General features: G+C 36.7%; 1 protein-coding gene across 5 annotated transcripts in view; it reads right to left on the bottom strand.

Moving 5' to 3' along the window:
• The window catches only part of GPATCH2 (G-patch domain containing 2), a 198,914-nt gene that overhangs the window by 12,942 nt on the left and 161,630 nt on the right, over positions 1–24,342 (bottom strand). For 2 of the 5 annotated variants that reach the window (XM_016938803.3, XM_016938812.3), the window contains 2 exons: positions 6,006–6,094; positions 3,876–3,944 (listed from right to left, as the gene is read on the bottom strand). The exons of 1 other annotated variant lie outside the window; for it this stretch is intronic. In XM_016938803.3, coding sequence (XP_016794292.1) covers positions 3,876–3,944; positions 6,006–6,094 — 158 coding nt within the window. The remainder of the gene's footprint in view (positions 1–3,875; positions 3,945–6,005; positions 6,095–24,342) is intronic. 2 more of the 5 variants (XM_001172096.8, XM_054658928.2) reach the window with 1 other exon arrangement.

Below are 24,342 nucleotides of genomic sequence, written 5' to 3'. Positions count from 1 at the left end.
AAATTCAGTAGTGGTCAGTCTTTATCCGAAATGACTTTATTTCATCCTCACTCTTGGGTAATAATTTAGCTGGATATGTAACTCAGGTTGACTTGGTTATTTTGTCTTAGCACTTTGGAAATATTCTCTCTTACATTCTCAATTGTACTGCTATTTTTAAGTTTGCTACCAGTACAATTTCATTCTTACGTAGGTTATATTTTTTCTCCTTGGCTGCTCTTAAGTCATTCTCCTTGTCTTTGGTGTTCTCAAGTTTTATTACAATGTGACTTTATTTATATTTAATATTTCTTGATATAGACTCGTACTTGTTCAATATGAAAATTCATGTTTTCCTTCCATTCTAAAAATTCTTATTTTCCTGAATATTGCACCATCTTATTCTCTCTACTCTTCCTTCTGTAAGTTCTATTGGACATAGGTTGAACTTCATTGTCCTTAAGTCCTTCAGCCTCTTTTATATTTTCAATCATTTTATCTCTCTGTGCTGCTTTTATGTAGCATAGAGATCACTCTTCAGATCTCGCCTAAAATTCAGTGTCTTTTCAGCTGTATCTAATCTGTCATATAACCCATTCAGTGATTTGCACAGTTTTTAAGATATTTTCATAATAAAATAATCTCAAATTTCTACTCGATTCTTTACCACATCTGTCTTTTCTTTGTCTACAATTTATTTCCTTTCTTTTTTGAATATGTTTTTATAACTAACTTTTTAGTTTTGGTTTATGAGATCGTCATTGGCAGGTTTTTATTTGTGGTGCTTCTCTGAGGCCCGGGTTGAAGGCCTACACCTCTAGAGCGGCTTTGAATGTGCTTCTGAAACCAGTTTTTATGTTAATTTTTGGCTTAGTGTAATTTAAAACTAGAAACTCATTGTGAGGGCAGCCTCTTGGTCACAAATCTTCAGAGAGTTTTCTATTTGGAGCCCAGGCAGAAACAAGATTCTTTATCTTCCACAGTGCCTGTGGGTAAGTTTTGTTTCCAGTCTGCCCATTTCTGATGATGGAGTTTTTAGAGGTTCTGACTTGATAAGGAGACTTATGCTGGGATCCCAGGCTTGACTCCCTGTCCACGGGGGAACTAACGAACATGCCTTAGGTTTTTGAGCTTGCCAGTAGTGTGAGTGGGTGTGGGGGCTGCTCAGGGCCATTTTGGTCTTGAACATTTCCCTTTCTTTCCTGTAGTCTCAGCTATCTTTGTAAAAAGATGGCTTCAAATTTTATTCAGTGTTTTCAGGTGTTCGGTAGTTTAAGTGTTTTCTCATTATTTAGTCTTTTATCAGGAAACAGCAATTCTTTTCTATCTTTTCTATCTAACATGTGTGCTTACTCTGTCCATCCTGTACTGAATGATAATGGAAAACTGTTTATTAAGATTCTACTAAAACACATAACCGAAGAGTGGGCTGGTGGTGTATGTGTCAAGAGGTGAAGGATTGCATACATCCTAGGCTTTACTATTCATTCAGATAGAGTCTGGTTTCAAAATTAATAACAATCCCCTTGGAAAAGTCTGCCTGTTTTAAAATCTTGAAAGAGCTACAATAATCTACAGCAGCTATATGGACCCAGGGATAGCAGCAAATAAAAATATAATTATTGATAAGATAAATTTGGACAAATAAAATCTAGTACCTTGAAAAGGAGCTTGGTTATACCACACATTTCTGATTATATTTGGCATGACTTTTAATTGCCAATGAGCCTTTAAAAAGTCTTCACTCATTATTATTATTTACAACCTGCCTTCACTGCCTTAAATATTCAAGAAGATTATTTTCCTATTGAAATATCAGTAGGACCTGGAGAAAAAAGTTGAAAAGTCACAAAAAGCTGTAATGTAACCTCTTGCCAGAACTCACATGTTCATGAAAAAAACTACCCTGGAACAATATGCATACCAAGACATTAAACTGCAAAAGGCATTTCACTTCTATACTTAAAATGTATAGAAAAAAGGCTGACTCCTTATAATAAATATTTTACTATGACATTATTTCAATAGAAAGCAAAATAGTAATAGGCAATATTAATTGTGGATAACATTGAATTTTCATACTGTACAGTGGACAAAATTTTTTTAAAATATAGTAGCCATAATATCTCAAAAAAGGAACTTAAATCTTTTTACTATTAAATCCTCAATAAGCTATGCCTTCTACCAAAAACATGGACCACAACCAACATTGCTAACGCCTTTTTAAAAAGTGTTAATAATATTCCTCTTATTTTGTTCACTGCTTTTCTTCACCTTTACAGATGACATTTTTCAAACTATAAAATGCATTCTGCTGGCAAACCTTCTTGCTTCGATAGTTCTCAATTTTATAATAGTAAATCTACATCCTTTGCTACTGAGACATCCACTATCTTTCGTTATGTGACTTTGAATGAGGCAGAGAACAAGCTATACATTAAAAAAATCAATATCTAACCTTATCAATATTCATTTTCCTTTGTCAATACAAAATACAAAGGTGAAAGAGCAGTAAATAAGCTAAAGCACTGAAATAAATTTGGTGTTCCTGTCACAATTAATAAATGTTCAAATGACAACACTGCTGGTTAGTCTAGAGCTTTCTAAAGCGACTGAAATTATGCTTCAAAGCTATTGCTAAAAGAGGGTGAGAAAAATTTTCAATACACTAGCAGGTAAACGTAATCAATTCTGGGTTATTAATTTCATAGGAGGCTTTAAATCTTTTATTAAAAGTTATTTATTATGAATACAATTTATCTTTAGTCATAAATTGTTATACAAACGCAGTTTTGGATTTAAAGTGCCTAATTATAGTTTTCTGACAATTTTTTGGTAAATCCTTTCTAAACTCGCTGTTTGATTATATAATATTTCACATATAAATCAGAGCGGATTATCAAACAATATTCAAGCTGTCAGTCTTTTAACTCTTACTCCCTATTTCAAATAAAAGACTGTTATCATCTGCATTTTTCTTGTTTAGAGTTAATGCTGACTAAAGGCAAAAGAAACTACAAAAATATATCTCAATTCAATGTGTTTTTCAGGAGTTCTGCAAGGGCCTATAAAAGGGCAAGAATATTGTCCTTAGCTAAAAATCAGAAGTTTACAAATATAACTAACTCTTTATTATGTGACTGACTCTTTTTCAGAATTTGAAAACTGTAATTTTCAGACACAAGATGATCTAGGATTCATGCCCTCATTATCAAAGTGTATTTATGCAAAAACATTTCTTACTTGAATTTGGATAATAATCTTCACCTTAGAGTTGATTCATTGGTATTAAAATATATTCTATTTAAAACTGAGGACTTTAAGATAACCTCAATCTCTTCCTCTTAGAGACAAACAGTTATGCATAGATTTTAAAAATGCCTCGAAAATAAGTGATGCAATTCTCCTGCTCCACTACTTTTTGAGTAATTAAAAGTGCATTAAATATCTATGAATTTTATCTTCTAAGTAAAAATGTAGTAATACCAACATCCTGAATATTAAGAGAATCACAATTTTGAAATATAAAATCTAGAATATGCTGGTGTAAGCTTATAAAAAAAACTGTTTTAGGCTAAAGTTCAATGTTTGTACCCATACGCCACATAAATGATTTCTTCTGATGTTACTGAGTTGTAATGTCAAAATCACCTTGCAGAAATAATTATATTATCCGCTCCTCAACCATTATGCATTTTCCTTCTCATTTCACATATGTTCGGAGTGTTAGGACGTGACCCCAGTATTTTCTTTTCCTTATTGCTGCCACTAAGGTGCTTTAGTAGCATTCCTAAGATTGTTCTTGTACTGTTTCTGCCGCTAATGGTTGAATCAAAGAAAGATACGAAAATTCAGGGACCATTCAACTGGAATGCAGATGTTAAAGAATCCTATACCTGCCTTATGAAAGATCTGAATTGCAAGACTGATGACATGTGTTTCATCCAAAATGTGGCTACATGTTCCTGTATGAAGAGATATATTAGAAATATTTCATGAATATTCACATTTCTACATAGTAATAGTAGATAAATCTTCTATAAAACTTAAGGCATATAGTAGTGCGTTTCAGTCAGCATATGCAATAGGACAATCTTTATATATATGTAATGTGTATATAAAGAAAATATATATATTCTTACAAAGAGGCTGTAAGTACATTGCTATGGAAAGAGCATGGATTTAGGTGTTATGCAGACCTAGGCTTGAAACCTTCCCTTGCGTTCAATAATTCTGTCATCTTAGGTAGCTAACCTAACACTTCTTTGCATCTTCATTTTATGATCTGTAAGGTGATGATAACACCATCTCCCTCATACAGTTGTTACAAAGATAATAAAGTTTCTGGTACACAGTAGGTACTCAACAAGTGGCAAATATTATTCTATACAAATACAAACGCACTCTACACACAGGTGTTTCCTAATCTTGAAAATTCAATACAGCCAGAAGATGATCAGGTATGCATCTAAATGCATAATTTTATAATCTAGTCCCTTATACGGAACAACTGCATTAGAAGTGCTCCAATTTTAAGTTATTCTTCAATTTTCTAGTGCTTTACTATGGAATAGGTTCCCTAATAGAGAACGTGGCTGGGTGCGGTGGCTCGTGCCTGTAATCCCAGCACTCTGTGAGGCCGAGGTGGGTGGATCACCTGAGGTCAGGAGTTCAAGACCAGCCTGGCCAACATGGTGAAACCCCATCTCTACTAAAAATACAAAAATTAGCTGGGCATGGTGGTGGGCGCCCATAATACCAACCACTTGGGAGGCTGAGGCAGGAGAATCGCTTGAACCCTGGAGGCGGAGGTTGCAGCGAGCCAAGATCACACTGCTGCATTCCAGCCTGGGTGACAAGGGTGAAACTCCGTCTCAAAAAAAAAAAAAAAAAAAAATAGAGAATGTAAGTTTCACATCTTTTTTTCCTCTTAAACTCACCATGCTACCCCACCCCCATAAAACCATGCATATACTTACATATATTTTTCTTTTTACTGTTTACTCTCCTGTTGATAGGAATCTTATTTTCATAGTCTATAATTAAAATCACTTTTCCTATAAAGGCTGCCCGAATGAAGCTAAGAGAAAATTTCTAAATGTGTATGGTTAAAGATCCCAGACAATAGGTCAAGGCTATTATTCTTTGTATCTATACTGAAAAACATTTTCTCATACAGCTTGCTGCATCACAAATCCATTGCGATTAATGGCTGTTTATTTATATGTCGGTGTCTACATTTTAATGTCCACTTGGCTTCATCCTATCACTGACTTTATCTGTGCCTCCCTTACCACTGCTCTTGCATGAGACTTTCAATACATACTATTTTATTCACAACCTTCACTACAAGGCGAGTCTTTGCCCTTTCAGTAAGGCAGGCTTCCTGTCCTCTCCGATCTACAGTGACTTCCCTCTGATCAGTACTTGTAGTCTTCTCAATACCACGCTAATTATTAGAATGGCATATTATTAGAATGACATGATTTTTGAGGTAGAAATGAGAGCTTTTGCAATCTAGTACTAATGTTGTCTAAAGAAGGAATGAGGAATCTAAGACTGCTACAGAACTGGGACTAGAAACCAGACTGCCACATTCGCTCAGTCAGTTTCCATCTCCTACCACATGGGGTCTTGTGTTTTGGGGCTGCGGCTATACTTTTTGAATTTATTACTATTAATCTCTTCTGGGGTTATTTGTCATTTCATCTATTTATGCCTTATTTTCCCAACAAGACTGTAAATTTATAGAGGCCAAAGATATAGCCTTTGAAGTTTTTGTATCCTTTTAATACCTTACATGAAATCTTGCATTTGGGCAGGGATGTAACATATATGTTAACCTGGAAGATCTACACATGGAACATGTAATACACCCTGATACCACATGCAAATGATTTGTTTTAATAGTTTCTTGCAACTGTGCTTCTTCTTCATTGCAAGTGATTAAGAAGTATCTACATTTTATTCTTCATGATTTATGAACTCTACATTTGTGCTCCACTCTAACCCTGCTTTTGTTTTACCTGCAGTAGTAGGTCCAGGCAAAGGTGCAGCTTTTCTTCTCCGTTTGATATCTCCCGTGCATAAGGATCCTAAATGCATGCTTGTTTGCCTACGAATAATTATCAGAAAAAACTATTAACAAAGAAGAAAAAAATGACACATAAATACACAGCTTGTATCATCTGAACCTAAATCAAAACGTTCTCAACAAAGATGGAGCTGCATAGTAAAATCACCAATCTTGTTTATATCGAAACATAATTACGTTTGTTGACAAGCGTTCAGCAGCTAAATGCGCCATCATAAATTGTTACTGGAATGAATAATATAAAAGGAATGCTTTTTAATTTTCAAAACTGGCAATCTTTCTGGCTCAACATAAAATCAAGCACTGTTGCTTCTGACAGGAAAATAGCTAAGATTAATTATCTAAAGAGATCACAATATTGTTGCTAGGTTATCAATTGGTTACTAATGCTTTACTGTCAGAACAACATTTATTACAGGAAAAGTATGATCAATTTCTTTTAGGATATTATGCAGCAGTGAATTCTCTTAAAACATTTTAAATAGAAGGAAATAGTGATGCTTCCCTTATAATTTATATGATTAGAATTCTTCAGTTAATTATTTATTAGCTGAGTGAGAAAACATAATTTGAATGCATTAATGCTGGTCCACTGCTATTTAACAGTCTAACATGATACTGGATTATATTTGTAAAAACATGATATATAAAAACCGAGAAGTGGACCTTCTGCTATTTTTGGAACCAGTTACTATACAATTAGATTCTTCTGTCTAATTTGGTCTCCTAAATTGAAAAGTTATATATAAAAAAAAGAAATGGGCCAATTAGAAATCAAGACGAATACAAAAAAGAAAGCATTTAAAGTCTTCAAACTTTTCAAGCTATAGAAAGATTCTGTGTTCATTTCCTGCATCATAATCCTTGATGCAGGGTTGGGATAGGGCCTGGGGAACATGAAGCAGAAATAAATGAAGCATGTTTATGACAGCCCATGTTCTTTTAGTAAGACAGAGAGATATCTGACAGTATCTTGAGGTTTTAAAGAAACTAATTTGAAAACAAACATTATTAGGAAGAAAAAAAGGGAAAAATTAACTAAAATTTATTCAGGTAAAATTCAAAATTCAAGATATATATTTAAACACATATACTCAGATGGTTAAATATAATGAAAAATTAGTGCTGGAGAGTACAGTTATTTCAAATATAGATTTTATTTATAAAGCACAAAGTACAGTCATAATTAATGATCTGAGTAATCTAAGGGCCACATGCAGTCAAAAAAATACACCACAAAACCTTATCAACATATCTTAACAGTAAATGAGCATTTGTCTAGTTTTCTTTTACCTTTTTATTGAGCACATACTGTTTCTGTTACAAAATAATTATAATTATTAAAATATTTCAAAAAACCTTTCAAAAATTCATTCTGTTAATGACTAACTTAGCTCTGCTTGGCTCTCCAAAAGTTCATTAACATGCATGACTATAACATTTTTATTGGATTTTGAGGTATGGTCTTGGCTCATGATGCCAAGAAAAATGAATAGTTATGACTGTGTCTACTTTTTAAGATTATATATACATTTTAAAAAAGTAGAATGATGTCACAGAGAAGACATACTCTTTTTGTACAAATTTAAAGTTATTCCTTTACTTATTCAGCAAACATTTATCAGTATCTATTATGGACTTAGCATAAGACTCCAGTGGTGGTGAAAATGGGGAGAGGGGAAAAGAGAAGATGGGAGATACAAAGGACATGAAACTTTCAGTTCTCATTATTGGAAGAATTTAAAGTCAGAGTGGCGAAAGAAAATATAAATATGTGTATATGAAATCATTAGGTACAGTGGTAGTGGCGGCAGGCATAACCAACTTTATTAACGACTAGTAAAGACTATATTATTTAGTCCTTACAACAATCCTAAATATGCTGCATCAAATACACATTTTTTCCTTGGTAGGATAAAATTTGTGCTTCCATGGAAAAACTATGCTTTCAGGAGTATACTCTTTCGGTCACTGAATGCTAATTCTGTGGAAGCTATTTTACAACTCTACCTTGTAGCTAACCAAAAGCAATGGGAAATACTTCTTAACTACAGAAACACAAATAAATTCTGTCCTGTGGAATGACAACCTTCCTTTCTGTGGAAAAGCTAGTTTTGGGGTCCATTTAAACAATCATTTCAATACTCCTTTACTCTATATACACTTGAGCTTCTTTGACTTCTCCTTTCAACTGGTTATAACATCTGCCCAGTTCCCTCATTAGCTAATGAGTTAAATAAAATCTTTAACACATACCCACTTTATATCCATATGAAAGTCATAATATTACCTTTTTGTAAAAAAGTATCCTTTCACATATCTTATCCCTATTGAAATCTCCCCTTAGCAAAAGACTGGAGCAAAGTTTACCTTCTGTAGAGCATATACCAGACAGGCTCAGATATCAGAAATAGCTGAAGAGGAGGGGAAGGTACCATTCTGAAAATAGGGAATAAAGTGGGAATGTGAATTCTGCAGTGTGGGTCTTCTGTAATCAAGCTGTGAAAACCAACTCATGAACTAGCTACTTCTGATCCTCTGTTAAAACATAATAAACATTCTTACAGTTTAAGCCACTGCAGGTCAGGTTTTCTAACTTGCTGCTGAACGAATTTCTGAGTGGTAAAGAGTTTGCTCTGTTCAGGGAGTTATGAGTAGTTCAGGATGCCTGCAGAGCAGTGTTTGCAGAAGGGACTGTATAACACGAATGGAAAAGAGCACTGGGGCTGGACCATGGGGCCATACATGCCACCTTTGCCCCATGAAGGTGTTTGGACTTAACAGCGATGTGGAGTCATTAAAGATTTTATAAAAGGAGACAAAGTAGACCAGATGCATGGATGCTGGTAGAGAGTTCGAGTTGGACACGGTTGAGACTGAAGAGGGAGGAGACCAACTAGGTTTGCCATAGTTCAGACACTCACTTCCTCATCTCAGTTATAATAACTAAAGAATGATGCAAGTTACTGCACAATGAAACTTCTTGGTTGTACAAATATTAAATATCAATAAAAATTTTAAAAGAATTAAGGCTGGTTTTATTGATTTCAGATACTTTTAAAGCTCAAACTAAGCTAAAACAATTATTAGCCAGGGCACGTTTCTTAAGAAACACATTTTTAGAAATAATCAGAAGAAATACTTGAGTGCCTGATATTAGATGCTCACTGTGACTATTAATACCATTGGTTTCTATTTACTTTGTTTTTGCAGTAGTTATATGTAATTGGAGTATTCTAATTGCTTGAAAATAACTCTCCCAAGTCAATATTGCCTTTATAACTATTTTTTCATACTTCTTAAAATTTATTATGTAGGCCTATTTACAAAGATAGTGAAAAACAAACTTCAGGAACAACCAACTCCCTCTTCTAAACCTTTTTTTTTTCCATCTGCTGGACCAAACATTTTGGGTATCTTCACAGAGCAAATGAAATATAACATTTTCATTCAACTCCCTTCCCCCACCCCCAACATAGCTATATAAAGAAAAAGAGAAAAATGTTCAAGGAGAATAAAGTTAATAAACTCAGCAACACCAAACCTGAAGACCTGAGCCATAAGAAAAACAGCTAGCTGTATATTTCAGTAATTCTATCAAGAATTGACTGTCTGCTACACAGCATTGAGAGATCTGGATTATTGATCCATAAGATCACCCCATTTAGGCTTGCCCCACACCCCCCTTCTTTCAGACAGGTGCAGTGGAGTTGCTACAAATGACACTAAGTAAGGTCTACTCTGTTATTTAGTTGTCACTCTTAATGTAAACCATAGCAGTTATTTTTTAATTTAAAATCAATGAATGTCTCAAAGGCAGCCTTGTTTCTTCAGTCTAAATGAGTCATTTGTCTTTGCAAAGCAGAACATTTGGAATACTACTCAAGGTGATGGTCGGCATTTTCTGTTTCTTTCTTCTGTGGTGTTTTGAGAATGACAATGCAACGTCCTAGGAACAGACCCAAAGTTATTAAAGAACAATATTAAGATCCTTTTGTAAGGTGTATCAGAAAAACACCAATCAACTAGATATGTGTTTTAGTTGGGATATTTGCATGGGGAGGAAAAGAAGGGAGACAAATCAAAACCAACCTATTCTGAAGTGGAAAGGATAAAGAAATGGTGCATTTTTGTTACGGGTCTGTCACTTACGATTTGAAACATGGTTTCCCAAGTATTACTTCTGAAAATTTTCCTATTAAATATTAGAAAAGCAGAACTCAAAAAGAAGTCTTTTTGTTTTATTTTGCTTTTTAAACCAACTTCACTTGGTTTATCCCCATCGTTGGCTGCAGGCTATCTTTTAAATGGGGTGGTGACAGGAAGCTGGACATCTTATCTGGAGGGAAAAAAGTAGAAGCAAAACAAAACAACAATCCAATAAACTCAAAACAAAAAACAGAAACAAAAACTCTACTGAGAACCACCTTGCCTGAAAACCTGGCTTTTGACACGGGCTGACAAGGACTGAAGCAGGCAGTGTCAGACGCAATAATAGTAAAGAGAAGACAATAGGAACTTGTCTCTTCATTGTATGCAATTACAAACAGAGGCTTTTCAGAGAATTAGGCCTAGTTAAAGCTGCCCCCTGGATAAAATGTGTTCCCAAGCAGCCTCGGACAAGCTGCAAAACAGAGACAAACAGACGTGACTATGGGCCCTGGCATTTGGCAAGAACACTCACTGTCAGTTAGAAAAATATCAGCCTGGACAGGGCATCAGCTGCACAGAAATAAAGCAGGTCTGTGGTGTCACTGGAGGAGCATTCCAATGGCAGAGAGAAGGATGGGGGTTGGGAAACCCAGCCCCGTGTGTGAACTTCCTTTTCTAGATCCAAATTACCCTCCCCGCTTTAGTTGGTGTCCATATGTCTCAACGTATTAAACTGAACAGACAGACATCAGTATCTAGCTTTTTTTCCTTTAGTACCCAAACGCACAATACAATAAGTATCAAGCACTTTCAAGTATAAATGTTTTATAACGACTAGAAGGATTGAATTAAATCCTTGTTTTTCTGGCCTGGTGCGGTGGCTCACGCCTGTAATCCCAGCACCTTGGGAGGCTGAGGTGGGAGGATCACGAGGTCACGAAATCGAGACCATCCAGGCTAACACGGTGAAACCTCGTTTCTACTAAAAATACAAAAAATTAGCCGGGCATGGTGGCAGGCGCCTGTAGTCCCAGCTACTCGGGAGGCTGAGGCAGGAGAATGGCGTGAACCCGGAAGGCGGAGCTTGCAGTGAGCCGAGATCGCGCCACTGCACTCCAGCCTGGGCGACAGAGCGAGACTCTGTCTCAAAAAAAAAAAACAAAAAACAAAAAACTTTCCTTTTTTTTTCCTCCCCTTTTTGAGACAGAGTCTCACTGTACCCCAGTTTGGAGTGCAGTGGCGCTGCTCACTGTGACTTCTGCCTCTTGAGTTCAAGTGATTCTCATACCTCAGCGCCACGCCCACCCTCCCGGCGCCCACGGGTAGCTGGGACTACAGGTGCACACCACTACGCCCTCTAATTTTCATATTTTTGCTAGAGACGGGGGTTTCACCTTATTGGCCAGGCTGGTCTCAAACTCCTGACCTCAAGCGATCCGCCCACCTCTGCCTCCCAAAGTGCTGGGATTACAGGCCACTGCACCCAGCCAAATCCTTGTTTTTAATGGTGGTGTTTTCTTTCAAAGCAGCTTTTTGTGCATGATCTCTTTGGACATTCATAGCAACCCTTTGCATTTGGTATCGTGGATCACAGCCTGACCAGTTCTTGGCTCTGGTCTTCTCTCCTGATGGCTTTGGTCATTTGACTTCACATTCTGCCTCAATCCCATTTACCTTCTCTTTGGAACAAACCTGATCTTAGCAAGAGGTGGTTTAAGTTTTAGCTCAGTGCACTGAAGTTAGTACTTGGGTTTCAGTAATTGGGTCCAAGCTTTATTCTAGACTTACCCTACCTTACCACAAACCTTGTAGTAACTTAGTTCTTTCAGAACTCGGTAATTGCCTTGACCTCCTAGATGCTCAATTCCTGGCCATGAAATGGAATCTGGTGATGGAGGCTCTTTCTAATGCTGCCTGCCTACCCTTCTCCAAGCATCAGCTGCCCCTGGCTCCTATCCCTGTTCACTGCCTACCTGTTGGCAACTCTTGACTCTATGTTGATTAACCTTCCACCACATGTAGTCTGAGGCTCTACCCCTTAGATAGAATGATCTGCCTGCCACTGTGTAGTTCCTCTCACTGCTTCAGATGGATCTGTCCTGTTAGTGCCTCTTCCACTCTAGTCAGAGGGTTCGAGTCCAAACTTCCTTCTTCCCAGTCTGCTTTATCCTGCTACAGGTAATTGGTGGCCTCTTCTGGAGCTACTGTTCATTGTGTTTCCTATGTGCCTAGTGTGAGTGAGCCACTGATATGGACAGGAGACAGGGAAACACTATGTAGAAGATGGCGGTACCCCAGCAAAGGTCCCACCCTCAAGCCTGGAAACCTATGGTCCTAAATGAGAATAGGCATTCCTGTTTTTGTGCCCAAAAGTTGCCTTTGGCCTGCCACACCTCCCTATCCTGTACCCATATAAACCCCAGGCCCCAGGCTCCAGCAGCAGACAAGGAGAAGACAGACAAAAGAGCAGAAGCACGGCAGAAGGGTGTGGCAGAGAGAAGAGAAGGAGCATCTGAACGTCAAGAAGAATTTGGCTGGGGATAGTCAGAGAGGAATTTGGCCGCTGGACGGCCAAATTCCAGGGGAAGACCATCTTCCCACTCCATCCTCTTCCCAGCTCCCCATCCATCTCACTGAAAGCCATCTTCACCACTCAATAAAAGCCCTGCATTTACCATCCTCAAGTCCCTGTGTGACCGGATTCTTCCTGGGTGCTGGACAAGGACCTGGGTACCAAGAGGGCACTGAGCTGGTTAACACTTAAGCTGTCTGTGGATGGCAAAGCTAAAAGAGTGCACTGTAACACACACCATGCCCACTTGGGCTTTGGGAGTCACAAGTACCCACCCCTAGATGATACTGTGGGGCCAGAGCCCCAAAGTGCTCACCCCTGGCTCCTGTATCTGCCCATCTGGGTGTTCCCCCTCCCGTAAGGGGTTTGAGGGCACACAGTGGACCAACAGACAAGCCAAACCCCTGTCACACCTCCTACGAGGGGTGACAGGGAACACTCCCGTTTTAGCACCACTGTGTCAGAAGGCTTCTGAAGGAGCTCAAGGGCCTCATTTCATTCCTGCTGCCACCCTGCTAGTGAAGGACTCTCCTGACTCCTCAAAGCAGTGTCAGCAGGGCTGAAATGTAGTGTGCAAGGCGGTGAGATGCAGGGGACAAGGTGGGAGCCTTCAGAAGAGCCAGAAACTTGCTGAAATTATGTGCAAAATACATGTATGCATACTTTTCTAGCAAGAGGATGCATGAATTTTATCTGATTCTGAATGATTAACAGAGAGGGTTACCCAAAAAAAATAGACTCAGTAGTTTTAAACCAAACTATTCATAACCTAAAATAGAAAATATTTGTCTTAAAATGTCATTGGAATATTTAAAATATGCCACATATATAGGTCACCTTTTAAAATCACAATATCAAAAAACACAGAATAGGTGTGTGCACTAAACTAAAATATCCAAATCAATGAATATGCATAGGCCTGGGTTGAAAGGCATGGAAGACTGTGCAACAAAATATTGATGATAATGATTTGTGTGTGATGGCATTTTGTGGGAATTTTCTTCTTTACCCTTCTCATTATTATTATTTTTTCTTACATTAAGCATGCAATGAAAGATACAAATTATAACCAGATTAATTAGAAAAGAGAAAAACAATGGTATTGATAAATGTAAGTGGTTTTGGCAGCTGGATGAATTTCTCAAAGGCAAAGTCAAGCTTTTCACACTGGGGCAGCTGTGGTGTAAATTCAAGCTTTAGGTTGCATTGGTTTGATTTGCATTTGGGATGAGCCAGAGAGTCAGGACATGTTCCTTCTTGTAAAACCATGTCTGCTTTCTCACTAGAGCTTTGAAAAAGTCTGCTTATCAATGTTTGAGAAGGCTTTTTATCAGCCTTTGGCATGTTACTTACATTCTCTTTGCCTCGATTTCCTTAACTTCAAGAATTATGATTAAACTAATGCTTACCTCAAAAAATTTCATTTAGAAATCATTTATGTAAAACATTTTAGCACATATACATTCAATAACTGTTAGCTATTACTCTTACTATTATTATCATCCCCACCCTACAGATAAGCAGCCCAGGCACAAAAAAGTTAAGTAATTTACCTAGAGTCACAGTTAAAGGGAACAGATGGAAGGCACTTTGCCATACAATACATGCAGAAGAATGCTTAGTGTAGGGTGTCACTAAACACATAGCAGAGTAAACTCATTACATCTGAAAACTGCCACTATGCTACAATAAAGAAAGAATTAGGGTCATTTGAAAAAATCATGTAGGCATTTTTTTGGTAGTTAATAGAAAGGTTAACTTTTTCTTCATTGTCCATTTCTGCTTGCTTTAAATGTGTCATAACATACAAGAATGAAACACTCATTTTCATTTCAAAAACTCAATTAAAACTCACAAGAGTCCTTGAGAAGAAAACCCACTGATATTCTGACATCAGCCTATTGCTGCAGATTCTCTCTTGGCCACCATTTGGTACTTTCTCTTCAAAGATGTCTTGCTTGGCCGGGCGCGGTGGCTCACGCCTGTAATCCCAGCATTTTGGGAGGCCGAGGCGGGCGGATCACGAAGTCAGGAGATCGAGACTATCCTGGCTAACACGGTGAAACCCCGTCTCTACTAAAAACACACAAAAAAATTAGCCGGGCGTGGTCGCGGGCGCCTGTAGTCCCAGCTACTCCGGAGGCTGAGGCAGGAGAATGGCGTGAACCCGGGAGGCGGAGCTTGCAGTGAGCCGAGATCGCGCCACTGCACTCCTGCTTGGGCGACAGAGCGAAACTCCGTCTCAAAAAAAAAAGATGTCTTGCTTCCTTCATATGGTATGCTTCATGCTTTATCTAAAGCCTAGAGGGACTGCTAGTCCAATGATATCATTCCTTGTGTATGTTAAGAAATACACGACACCATATTCCTAAACAGCTCAGTTAAATATTTCTTTTGTACTGCTTCATTATTCCACACAAATGATAACTGAAAATGGTAGCGGCTGTTTTATGAAATTCAGGTAATTATTACAACTTCTTTACCATATGTAAATGAAGACATTCTCACATCTGGGCGAATGTTGAATGGGGTTTCTAAACATCGATTCGAGAGACCTGCTGTTATATCTTAGCTTACATCATGCCCCGTATTTTTCCAGGTCCTTTAGATTTTTTTTCTTAACAACTGCTACTCATCGAGACCATTTATATGTGCTAACATTAGAGCAATGTATTCTACCTACTTTAAGAAATTTTCTGTGTTTCCTAATTCTGCCCTAAAAATTTTTCTGTTTCCTAATTCTGCCCATGTTAGAGAGCCTGCTTTTTTCCTTCAGTTCTCTTAGTGCCCTCAAGTCTAAACGTCTTTCTCCTCTTTGAACTTTCCTAACCTCGCTACTCTTCCAAGTGTTTTTCTCCGTATTTCCATATCAATCTGTGCATATTGCTGTCATATCTTACCATACAGTATATAGTATTTGCCTCAAGTTGTTTTAAGATTAGAGGAGACTGTCAGCTAAATATATATGGAAAACAACTTGAGGCCAAGAACCATGTCTAATTCCCAGAACCTAGCTTTGTTTTTCATATATTAAAAGCACAAGAAAAGCTTATTGAACTAAAATGAATAAAACCACCATAACTATCGTTGTCTCAACATTTCAGGTGGTAATCAATCATGAATTTTTTTAAATAGTAACACTTCTTTCTTGAACTGTTATTTAAATTTATTCAAAAACATTCCCTTAACAATTGACAAATTTTGACAAAGTATCAGTTATTCTCCTAGATGCTAAACTAAACAGAAGGGTAAGATAGCTCCCACCTTCAAGGAGTTCATAGCCTAATGTAGGAAATGAACATGAACAATAAATTACTATGCAATGTAATAAATCCACAGGGCTATAGTAGCAGACCACCTCTTTGGGGAAACTGAGGAAAATTCATTTTGCCTGAATTGAAATTGGATATTGTCTCTCCAAGTAGAATCTGATATTTGAGGCATCTTGGAGTATTCTTTTATTCTTTACACCACAGTATCTAGGAAATAGTAGGCACTTAGTAAACTGTTTACCTCATTCTCAGCTATAATTATGCATTTCTGGAATCTGTTTATCATTGATATTTAGTGTAGAGTTTCAACAATTAGGCTCATTGTAATTTGCTTAAAAATGATATCTTGGATCTCACATAAAAAACCTATCAAAATAGACTACAGATTCAGATGTAATCCCACACTCTCTCTTTGATAATGACACTATTATTAAATGTTTCCTAGGATGCTATGGTTGCCATTCATAATATCTATAATATGATATTATGAGATATTCCTAATATTCCTAACTTTTTTGAGGGAAGTCCATGCATTTACTCATTTTTGGATCTACTTCATCTAGTGCACTATATGATATCTGGATATGTTTGTTGAATTGACCTTTTACTGTATTCCTCTGTTTGATATCTCAGACTCTAAGCCAAGCTCTAAGTTCCGTTCTGAGGTAGCATGTTAGGACAGATACGTGCTAAGTTTTTTTCTTTCATCAGCACAGGAAATAATAGAATTTAAAGAGCAAAGTAGAGAATATATATATTTAATTTTATTTTTCCGTTTAATAGATGTTGGTTTCTTAAGTATTGGAATTTATTATCTGAACTACTACAAACATCCAGGCTCACTGAGTTTTAACTATATAAAAGGTATTATGCCAGTAATTTTTACATAATGTAATACTCATAAAAACCCATTACATATCTGAGGAATCTGAAGTCCAGAACTGTTACTTGTCAAAGATCCCATGAACAGAAAGTTAAGTTATTGTATTTGTAACAAAGCTTTCTTGACTCCAAGGAACTACTTTTCCCCCGTACCTTACTACATCATCCAGCTTACTTTATTATAACCTACTTAATAAACTTCTGCTGAAAACGTAATGTATGCCATGCCCTATGCCATCAGACAGGAAATACATTTTTTAATTGAGAAATAAAAAAGATACGATGTTCATTTTCTAGGGGTTCAAGTCTATTGATCACGTGGGAAAAATGATTCCAACCCAATTTTCAAAGAGAATCCTCAACCAGCATATAAGGGCATTCTAGGCCCCTAAGTGAGAGAACACATTTGCAGAGGCACAAAGGCATTCAGATGTGCACGTGACATGCCATAGCTGTGTCGCTCTGTAGGCAACTCAGTATAACTGGAGTTGGCACATATGGAGCAGTGGAAGGAGATGACACCTCTCTGCACACATCAGGTTTTAGTAAATTCTATAAATCTGTCTATTCACAATTATTGAAAATTCCCCTTAAGAAACTTATTTAATTTATGCAGTTTATTAATCATACTGACAAATTGAATTCAATGGAAAAAGTCCGCTCCATAATTCTCTATAGACACAATTCTGGAAGTTGCTCTCAGGCAGAGATGGAGTCAAATGTGGATCCATTTCCAAGCTAACTCTTGAAGTTGAGAGTCCTCACTCATTCAAGAGAGTCTACAATTTACTTGCATAATTGATTTGACAAATACAGGCTGAAGACTGAGTTCAGCTTTGATTTTCTGCAACGTGTCCCATGACTTTGCTTGTCGTGCAAAGTAATATGGTAATGATAATGTAACAGTTCTATATGCTATAATGTACATTTTCTGAGTAGGACTACTAAAGAGCAAAGAAAAATGTGCTTGCTACTTTTATCTCCATATTGAGAAGATAAGACTAAATGTCTTAATATTAGGCCAGAATATCAGAAACTTTTGAAATACATAAGAAGTTATTTCTATTTTGAAATATGTCAGACAGTGTTACCATGTAAATGCAAACTTACTTGCATTTAGGTTAAACTATTGCTTATTGGTGGAATTCAATTGGAAACCAATGACACAGTTGAAATGCCACCTCCTTTATGCAGAGTCTTCTGATACCCATTGCCAGAAATAATCTCTTACTCATGGGAGAAAACAGTATTTTCTGCCTTAAACTACAGCTATATATGTACACAAACTAATATTCTAGCCAGACTGTATATTCCTTGAAGGCAGTAAGGCCCACATCTGATTTATTTCTTTAAGTACATTTTCCTTAGCAGTTACATGCCTTGCCATATCAGGTATTTAATAAATAGTTATTGAATAAAATTTAACAAGGCATGTCAAGGCTTTTTTAAATTAGTAATCTGTTTTCATGTTAACCAGTCTTTTTATTGTGGTTCCAATTTCTTTAATATATAAATGCTTAGTTACAGAACACTACAAAACATATTTGTTCCATTTCTTGGGCTTTAGAATAAAAATATCTGCAAAACTAAGCTTGTTAACTGAAGCTAGTTTTTACAGTATATGCATGTACTTTTATTCTAAAATGTTTCCCTTTCTACATAATTTTGCATTTCACTAAGTGTAACTTTATGAAAAGAACGCTTTTAGACCCTCCTCCTCCCTGATAGTTTTTGGTAGATATATGTTATATCCCTAAAACTTTTACAGACTTGTTAGCAAATATTTACTAGACTATAAAACATACTGTAATAGCTAGGTGAGGTATCACGAGGCTTGTGATAAGTACGTGAACACTAATGTTCAACAATTGGGAGGAAGAGGATTTCAGGATTCTCCTAATTCACTTCAATTGAAATAACTGGAAAGTTGGGGAGCATTAACTTATATTCAGGATAGTTTTGACATTAAGATCTTTGAACCAAAGGCAGTTTATAATTTTGTTAAATTGGGTCTATTACTTGCTGTATTTAAGAGGTCTACTGATTTTAAATGTCTATGGAGAAAAACACTACCCTACAAAAATTAACTTCAAATATAAACTGTCTTTTCCTCTTCTCATTTTTATAATGCAATGCTTTTCTTTAGAAAAACATACAAGTCCCTATGTTTTATAAACTTCAGAAATCAAATGCCAAATGATTCAACAACGATCAGGTTAGTCATGATTGCAAAATGTTGTCACTTTTCTTTGCACATAAATCGATCTACATACTGTTTAAGTGACTATTTTAGAAGAATCAACAGTTTTGACTAAAGGCAAGATAACAGATTTCAGGAAGCAGTCAAGTTTACTTTTAAATGGCATAGAAATAAGACTAAAAAAAAAAAAAAGACACTGCTGTATAAATTATCCACCATTTGACCTGAGAAAGCTGTTTAACCCTTCTATTTCCTCCTATGTAAAATGGGGATAATAAGAATATCTACCTCATAGGGTAATATTGGAAATTCAATGAGTTAAAATACAACATTAACACTCAATGAATCTTAGCTATTATGGTGTTAGCTATAAACATGATGGGGAAATATTTTTCTTCAACTAAATTCATATATTTTGAATTATCTGTTTTTTCATTTCTCCTCACCTACTCATCTACTCATCTTGTGAGGCAGAAGAGCACAGCAGTTAAGAGTGTGGACTGTGCAGCCCAAAGAGACAAAGTTCAATTCCTGCTCCCTTACTTAACAACTTGGGTGAAGCTGGGCAAGTTAGTTAATCCTTTTATGCTTGGCCTTTCTCATGTGTGAAATGGAGATGATAGCAGAACCAATCTCACAGAGTTGATGTGAAGATTAAAGAAATGTGTGCCTCACAGTATGCAGTCAATAAATGTTACCCATAGTTTCCCATAAAGGAAATTTGTATAAAATAAACTGAATATGGCATAATTTGGCATTTTTGAGGCCCAATCATAAGTACAAAAGAGTAAAGAAACTCTGCAGTTGAGATCATATTTTATTGTTACAGTACACACCGGAAATAGAATAGATTTACTAGTAGCTAATAAGGTCTAAATGTATTCTACAAACTAAAATATGAAAGTGTCATTTATGTTAACATGGCAGAACACAGCATACCAAATCATAATTTCTCAAGCTGATTACCCACAACACTTTATATCTTTTTCATGAGTCTTAAAATCTACCGTAGAGATGGTATAGTTTACTTGAGGAAGTAAAACAAGTTCATTGCAGCTGGTATATCGCATTCAAGGTAAGAAGTAATTGGATATGAGGCTGAAAAAATAAGAAAGGCTAGACCAGGAAGGCCTTGCAAGCCATGTTTAGGACTTGGTTTTAAGGCAATGAGAAGCCATTAAGAATTTTTAAGTAGGCCAGCAGGATGATTTATGCCTGTAATCCCAGCACTTTGGGAGGCTGAGATGGGAGGACTGCCTGAGGCCAGAAGTTCAAGACCAGCCTGGGCAACATAGCAAGAACTTATCACTCCAAAAAAAAAAAAAAAAAAGGGCAGGCATAGTGATGTGCACCTTAGTGCTAGCTACTTGAGAGGCTCAGGCACAAAGATAGCTTGAGCCCAGGAGTTCAAGGTTTAATTATACATAAATAGATTTGGGTTCCCTAAAAGTCATTCTGGTTATGATGTGGAGAATGGATAAAGAGAACAAGGGTGAGAGATTGAAAGGAGTGAAAGACAGAATCCAGGTTTTTCTGGCCAGAATGTAAGTTCCTGGAATGTAGACAGAATAGCATCTGGGTTCCACACATATCACCTAGCCTAATGTCTTTTATATACTCAGAATAAAAGGCACTTAATGGTGTGTGAAGGACTGCATGAAACATCATTTTTCTAGTAACAGACAATACCATCCTAAAAGAAATTAAACCCTGACCACTTAGCACTCTAATAATTTATTTACTCACTTAAAAATAAACATGCTATGTAGAAGCCCTGAAATCCTAGAATTTAACAAAGAAAGTCATAATTAAGAGTGCTCTGGGAATATGGTGGCAATGACACTATTGTTGAATGTATATAATAACATGTGGCATTACTGAAAACCCCTGGACACCAATACCTAGCCAACAAGGTATTCCCCAAACCCTCCCCTTCTCATCCTCAAACAGGTGGTTGGATATAAACTATTGGCAGCTATGAGATGCCATATCAACACCTGGGCAGGAAAAAGAGAGGAATCTGCAAATGGCCCCAAGCACAGGAAAACCTCCAAAGCTCTACCACTCAATGGAAAGTACAGGGAGACAAGATGAACACAGATGCTAAATATAGGAGGTGTACTGAAAGATTCCAGTTTATAAATGAGTGCAAGAGGACCAAGATGTAATAGTTCTGTGGTGTTGAATTAGTTGGATCATATAAATTCTTGAAATTAAAAAATTAAAGTGATTTCCCAGGATAAAAAACCCACACCAAGGAAAAACAGTGGAAGTAGAAGCGAACTGGAGCAGAACAGAGGCCAAGGGGAAAAGGAAACAGAAGGTCTAAATAAAAATATTGAGAGGAATACAAGAGGCAGATATTGGAAAATATGAGGCCAGAATTTTGATTGGTTTATGAAAACAACAGAAGAGAGAGGTATAAAGCCATGAAATTAGAAAGCTATCCTGTCTCATGTCTCCTTCTTAAAAGTACAGGAAACCTCATTCAGAACAGTGTTGCAGATACATAAATAAGAACGATTATTAAAAGGAAAAAATAAGGTCCTTAGAGACCGTAAGAGTACTCTAGATATGCCCACAAAAATGAAAACTACACCTGATAATTCTAAAACAAGTTAAAGCAAATTAAGAAAATGATAGAAGATATATGAAAAAGTCACAACTAGAGAGGTTGAGAAATAAAGGGACTGGATAGAAGGAAGATTTAAAAGAAGAGATGATAGCATTTAGGAAGCAATTAGAAATAAAAGGAAAAAAATCATTTCAGAAATTAAACTAAAAGGAACAGAGGAGTGAGCCATATGATGGAGAACTAGAATACGAAAATACAATAAAAATGGAAAAGGCAAAAAATAAAAACTTTAAAATTAAAAAAAGAAATTAAAAGGAAAGTGATAAATTAAAAAGTGAATTAGAAAGTGAAATTAAAAGGAAATTAAAAGAAAGTGATAGCTACGGAAGATAGGCAAAGAAGATCCAATGTAAGTATAATACAAATTTTTAAAACAACAAAGTCAAAGCAACAAAACAAAACAAATATAAAACATTATAATTGGAGAACATCTTGAAATTTATTTTTAAAATGAGATGGTCTGCCTGTGTCCTCACTCAAATCTCAACTTGAATTGTATCTCCCACAATTCTCACATGTTGTGGGAGGGACCAGGGGGAGGTAACTGAATCATGGGGACCAGTCTTTCCCATGCTATTCTCATAATAATGAATAAGTCTCATGAGATCTGATTGGTTTATCAGGGGTTTCTAATTTTGCTTCTTCCTCATTCTCTCTTGCCGCCAACATGTAAGAACTGCCTTTCATTCCTCACCATGATTGTGAGACCTTCCCCAGCCATGTGGAACTGTAAATCCAATTGAATCTCTTTCTTCCCAGTCTTGGGTATGTCTTTATCAGAAGCATGAAAACAGACTAATATGTAAAACAATAATAACTAGCTACTAAAAAAGGATAACTTCATCCCTGGGAAAAATCACCTAAAATTATCAACATTAGAATGTAGTCTAGTCAAACTCTTGGCCTTTAAAGAAAAGGAAAATGCACATTGAGCATCTAGGCAAAACCAAGTCACTTTTATGTCTAAGAAAATCAGACTATATCAGATATCGAAAGCAACGTTTTATACAGGCATTGGAGTGACATATTTAAGATAGTTAGGAGAAGAAAAACATGAGCCATGGATTGCATATCTGGCCAAAATGACCTTTAAATATACAGTTCATGCATAAACTGCTAATAACAAGCAAGAACTCAGGAAATATTGTTTGAATGAGCACTTCCAGAGGGAAAAACTAGAGAATAAACTTCAGACAAAAAGAGTACAGAAGCATTGACTTAAGATTTTGTGGTAATCATTAAAAATATATTTACTTGTAGAACTAAAACTGAATGGACTGAACTAAAACTAAATAAAACTAGAACTGAAAAAAAAAGGAGGCAGTATAGTACTAAATGGCTGTATGTGTCAGACAATGTACACACAGTATAACTACCTAAAAGTGGATGAAAATACTTGTTTTTTCTTTCTTTCTTCCTTTTTGTGGAGAATGGAGTCTTTCTATATGGCCTAGGCAGGTCTCAAACTCCTGGGCTCAAGCTATCCCTCTGCCTCTGCCTCCCTAAGTGCTGGGATTACAGTCATGAGCGACCATGCCTGGCTAAAAACGGATGACAATAAAAAGTATATAGGAAAAATAAAATAAATTCCCTGACTGTCTTATAGATATGAACAAATGAAAGGAGGGCACATGAGGCCAGCTAACTTCAATATTGCTCACAGTAGGGAACCAGCAGCAAGGGGCCTCAAAAAGGAAGGGAGAGGGCCTGAAACTGTTATACAGGGGTAATCATAAACAGGTAATTATTAGAAAAAAAAAAGCCTTCTTCAAAGTCCAGTGGTATACCAGACTGAGAATGAGGGCAAGAGAAAGGAGAAAAAGAAAGGTAAAGGTAGTAAGAGAAGGAGAGAGAGAGAGGTGTTTGCTTCTCTTAAAAACAGGGAAACAAAAGCCAATGAAAGGATATATCTGCTGGGCGCGGTGGCTCACGCCTGTAATCCCAGCACTTTGCAAGGCTGAGGCAGGCGGATTGCCTGAGGTCAGGAGTTTGAGACCATCCTGGCCAACATGGTGAAATCCCGTCTCTACTAAAAATACAAAAATTAGCTACGTGTGGTGGCAGGTGCCTGTGGTCCCAGTTACTCAGGAGGCTGAGGCAGGAGAATCGCTTTCACGAACCTGGGAGGCGGATGTTGCAGTGAGCCAAGATCATGCCACTGCACTCCAGCCTGGGTGACAGAGTGAGACTCCGTCTCAAAAGCAAAACAAAACCCATTTTGGGGAGGAAACAAATGGAGGGAACCAGGTAGAAGTGAGACTTCTTTGAAAATAACTGCTTGTGAAAATTTGATTGTGGATCCCACGAGTATTTTTATATTATTATAAAACAAAATTAAATACATTAAAAAGAAACCTGTTGCTGAAAATGACACTAATTATACATTGGTATACCTATACTTAGAAACTATTTCAAGTTACTTTAAAACACAGGAAAATGATTGCATATTCCTAGCGTACTTATAGTAAGTACCAAATAAAAATAGAAAAAAGAAAAAACACTTTTTAGTGATTATTTTACTGGTAGTGATGACAGTATGGTGATTCTGAGATTGCT

The sequence above is a fragment of the Pan troglodytes genome, chromosome 1 (genome assembly GCF_028858775.2).
Source record: "Pan troglodytes isolate AG18354 chromosome 1, NHGRI_mPanTro3-v2.0_pri, whole genome shotgun sequence".
NCBI lineage: Eukaryota > Metazoa > Chordata > Mammalia > Primates > Hominidae > Pan > Pan troglodytes.
This window is presented reverse-complemented; position numbering and strand designations above follow the sequence as displayed.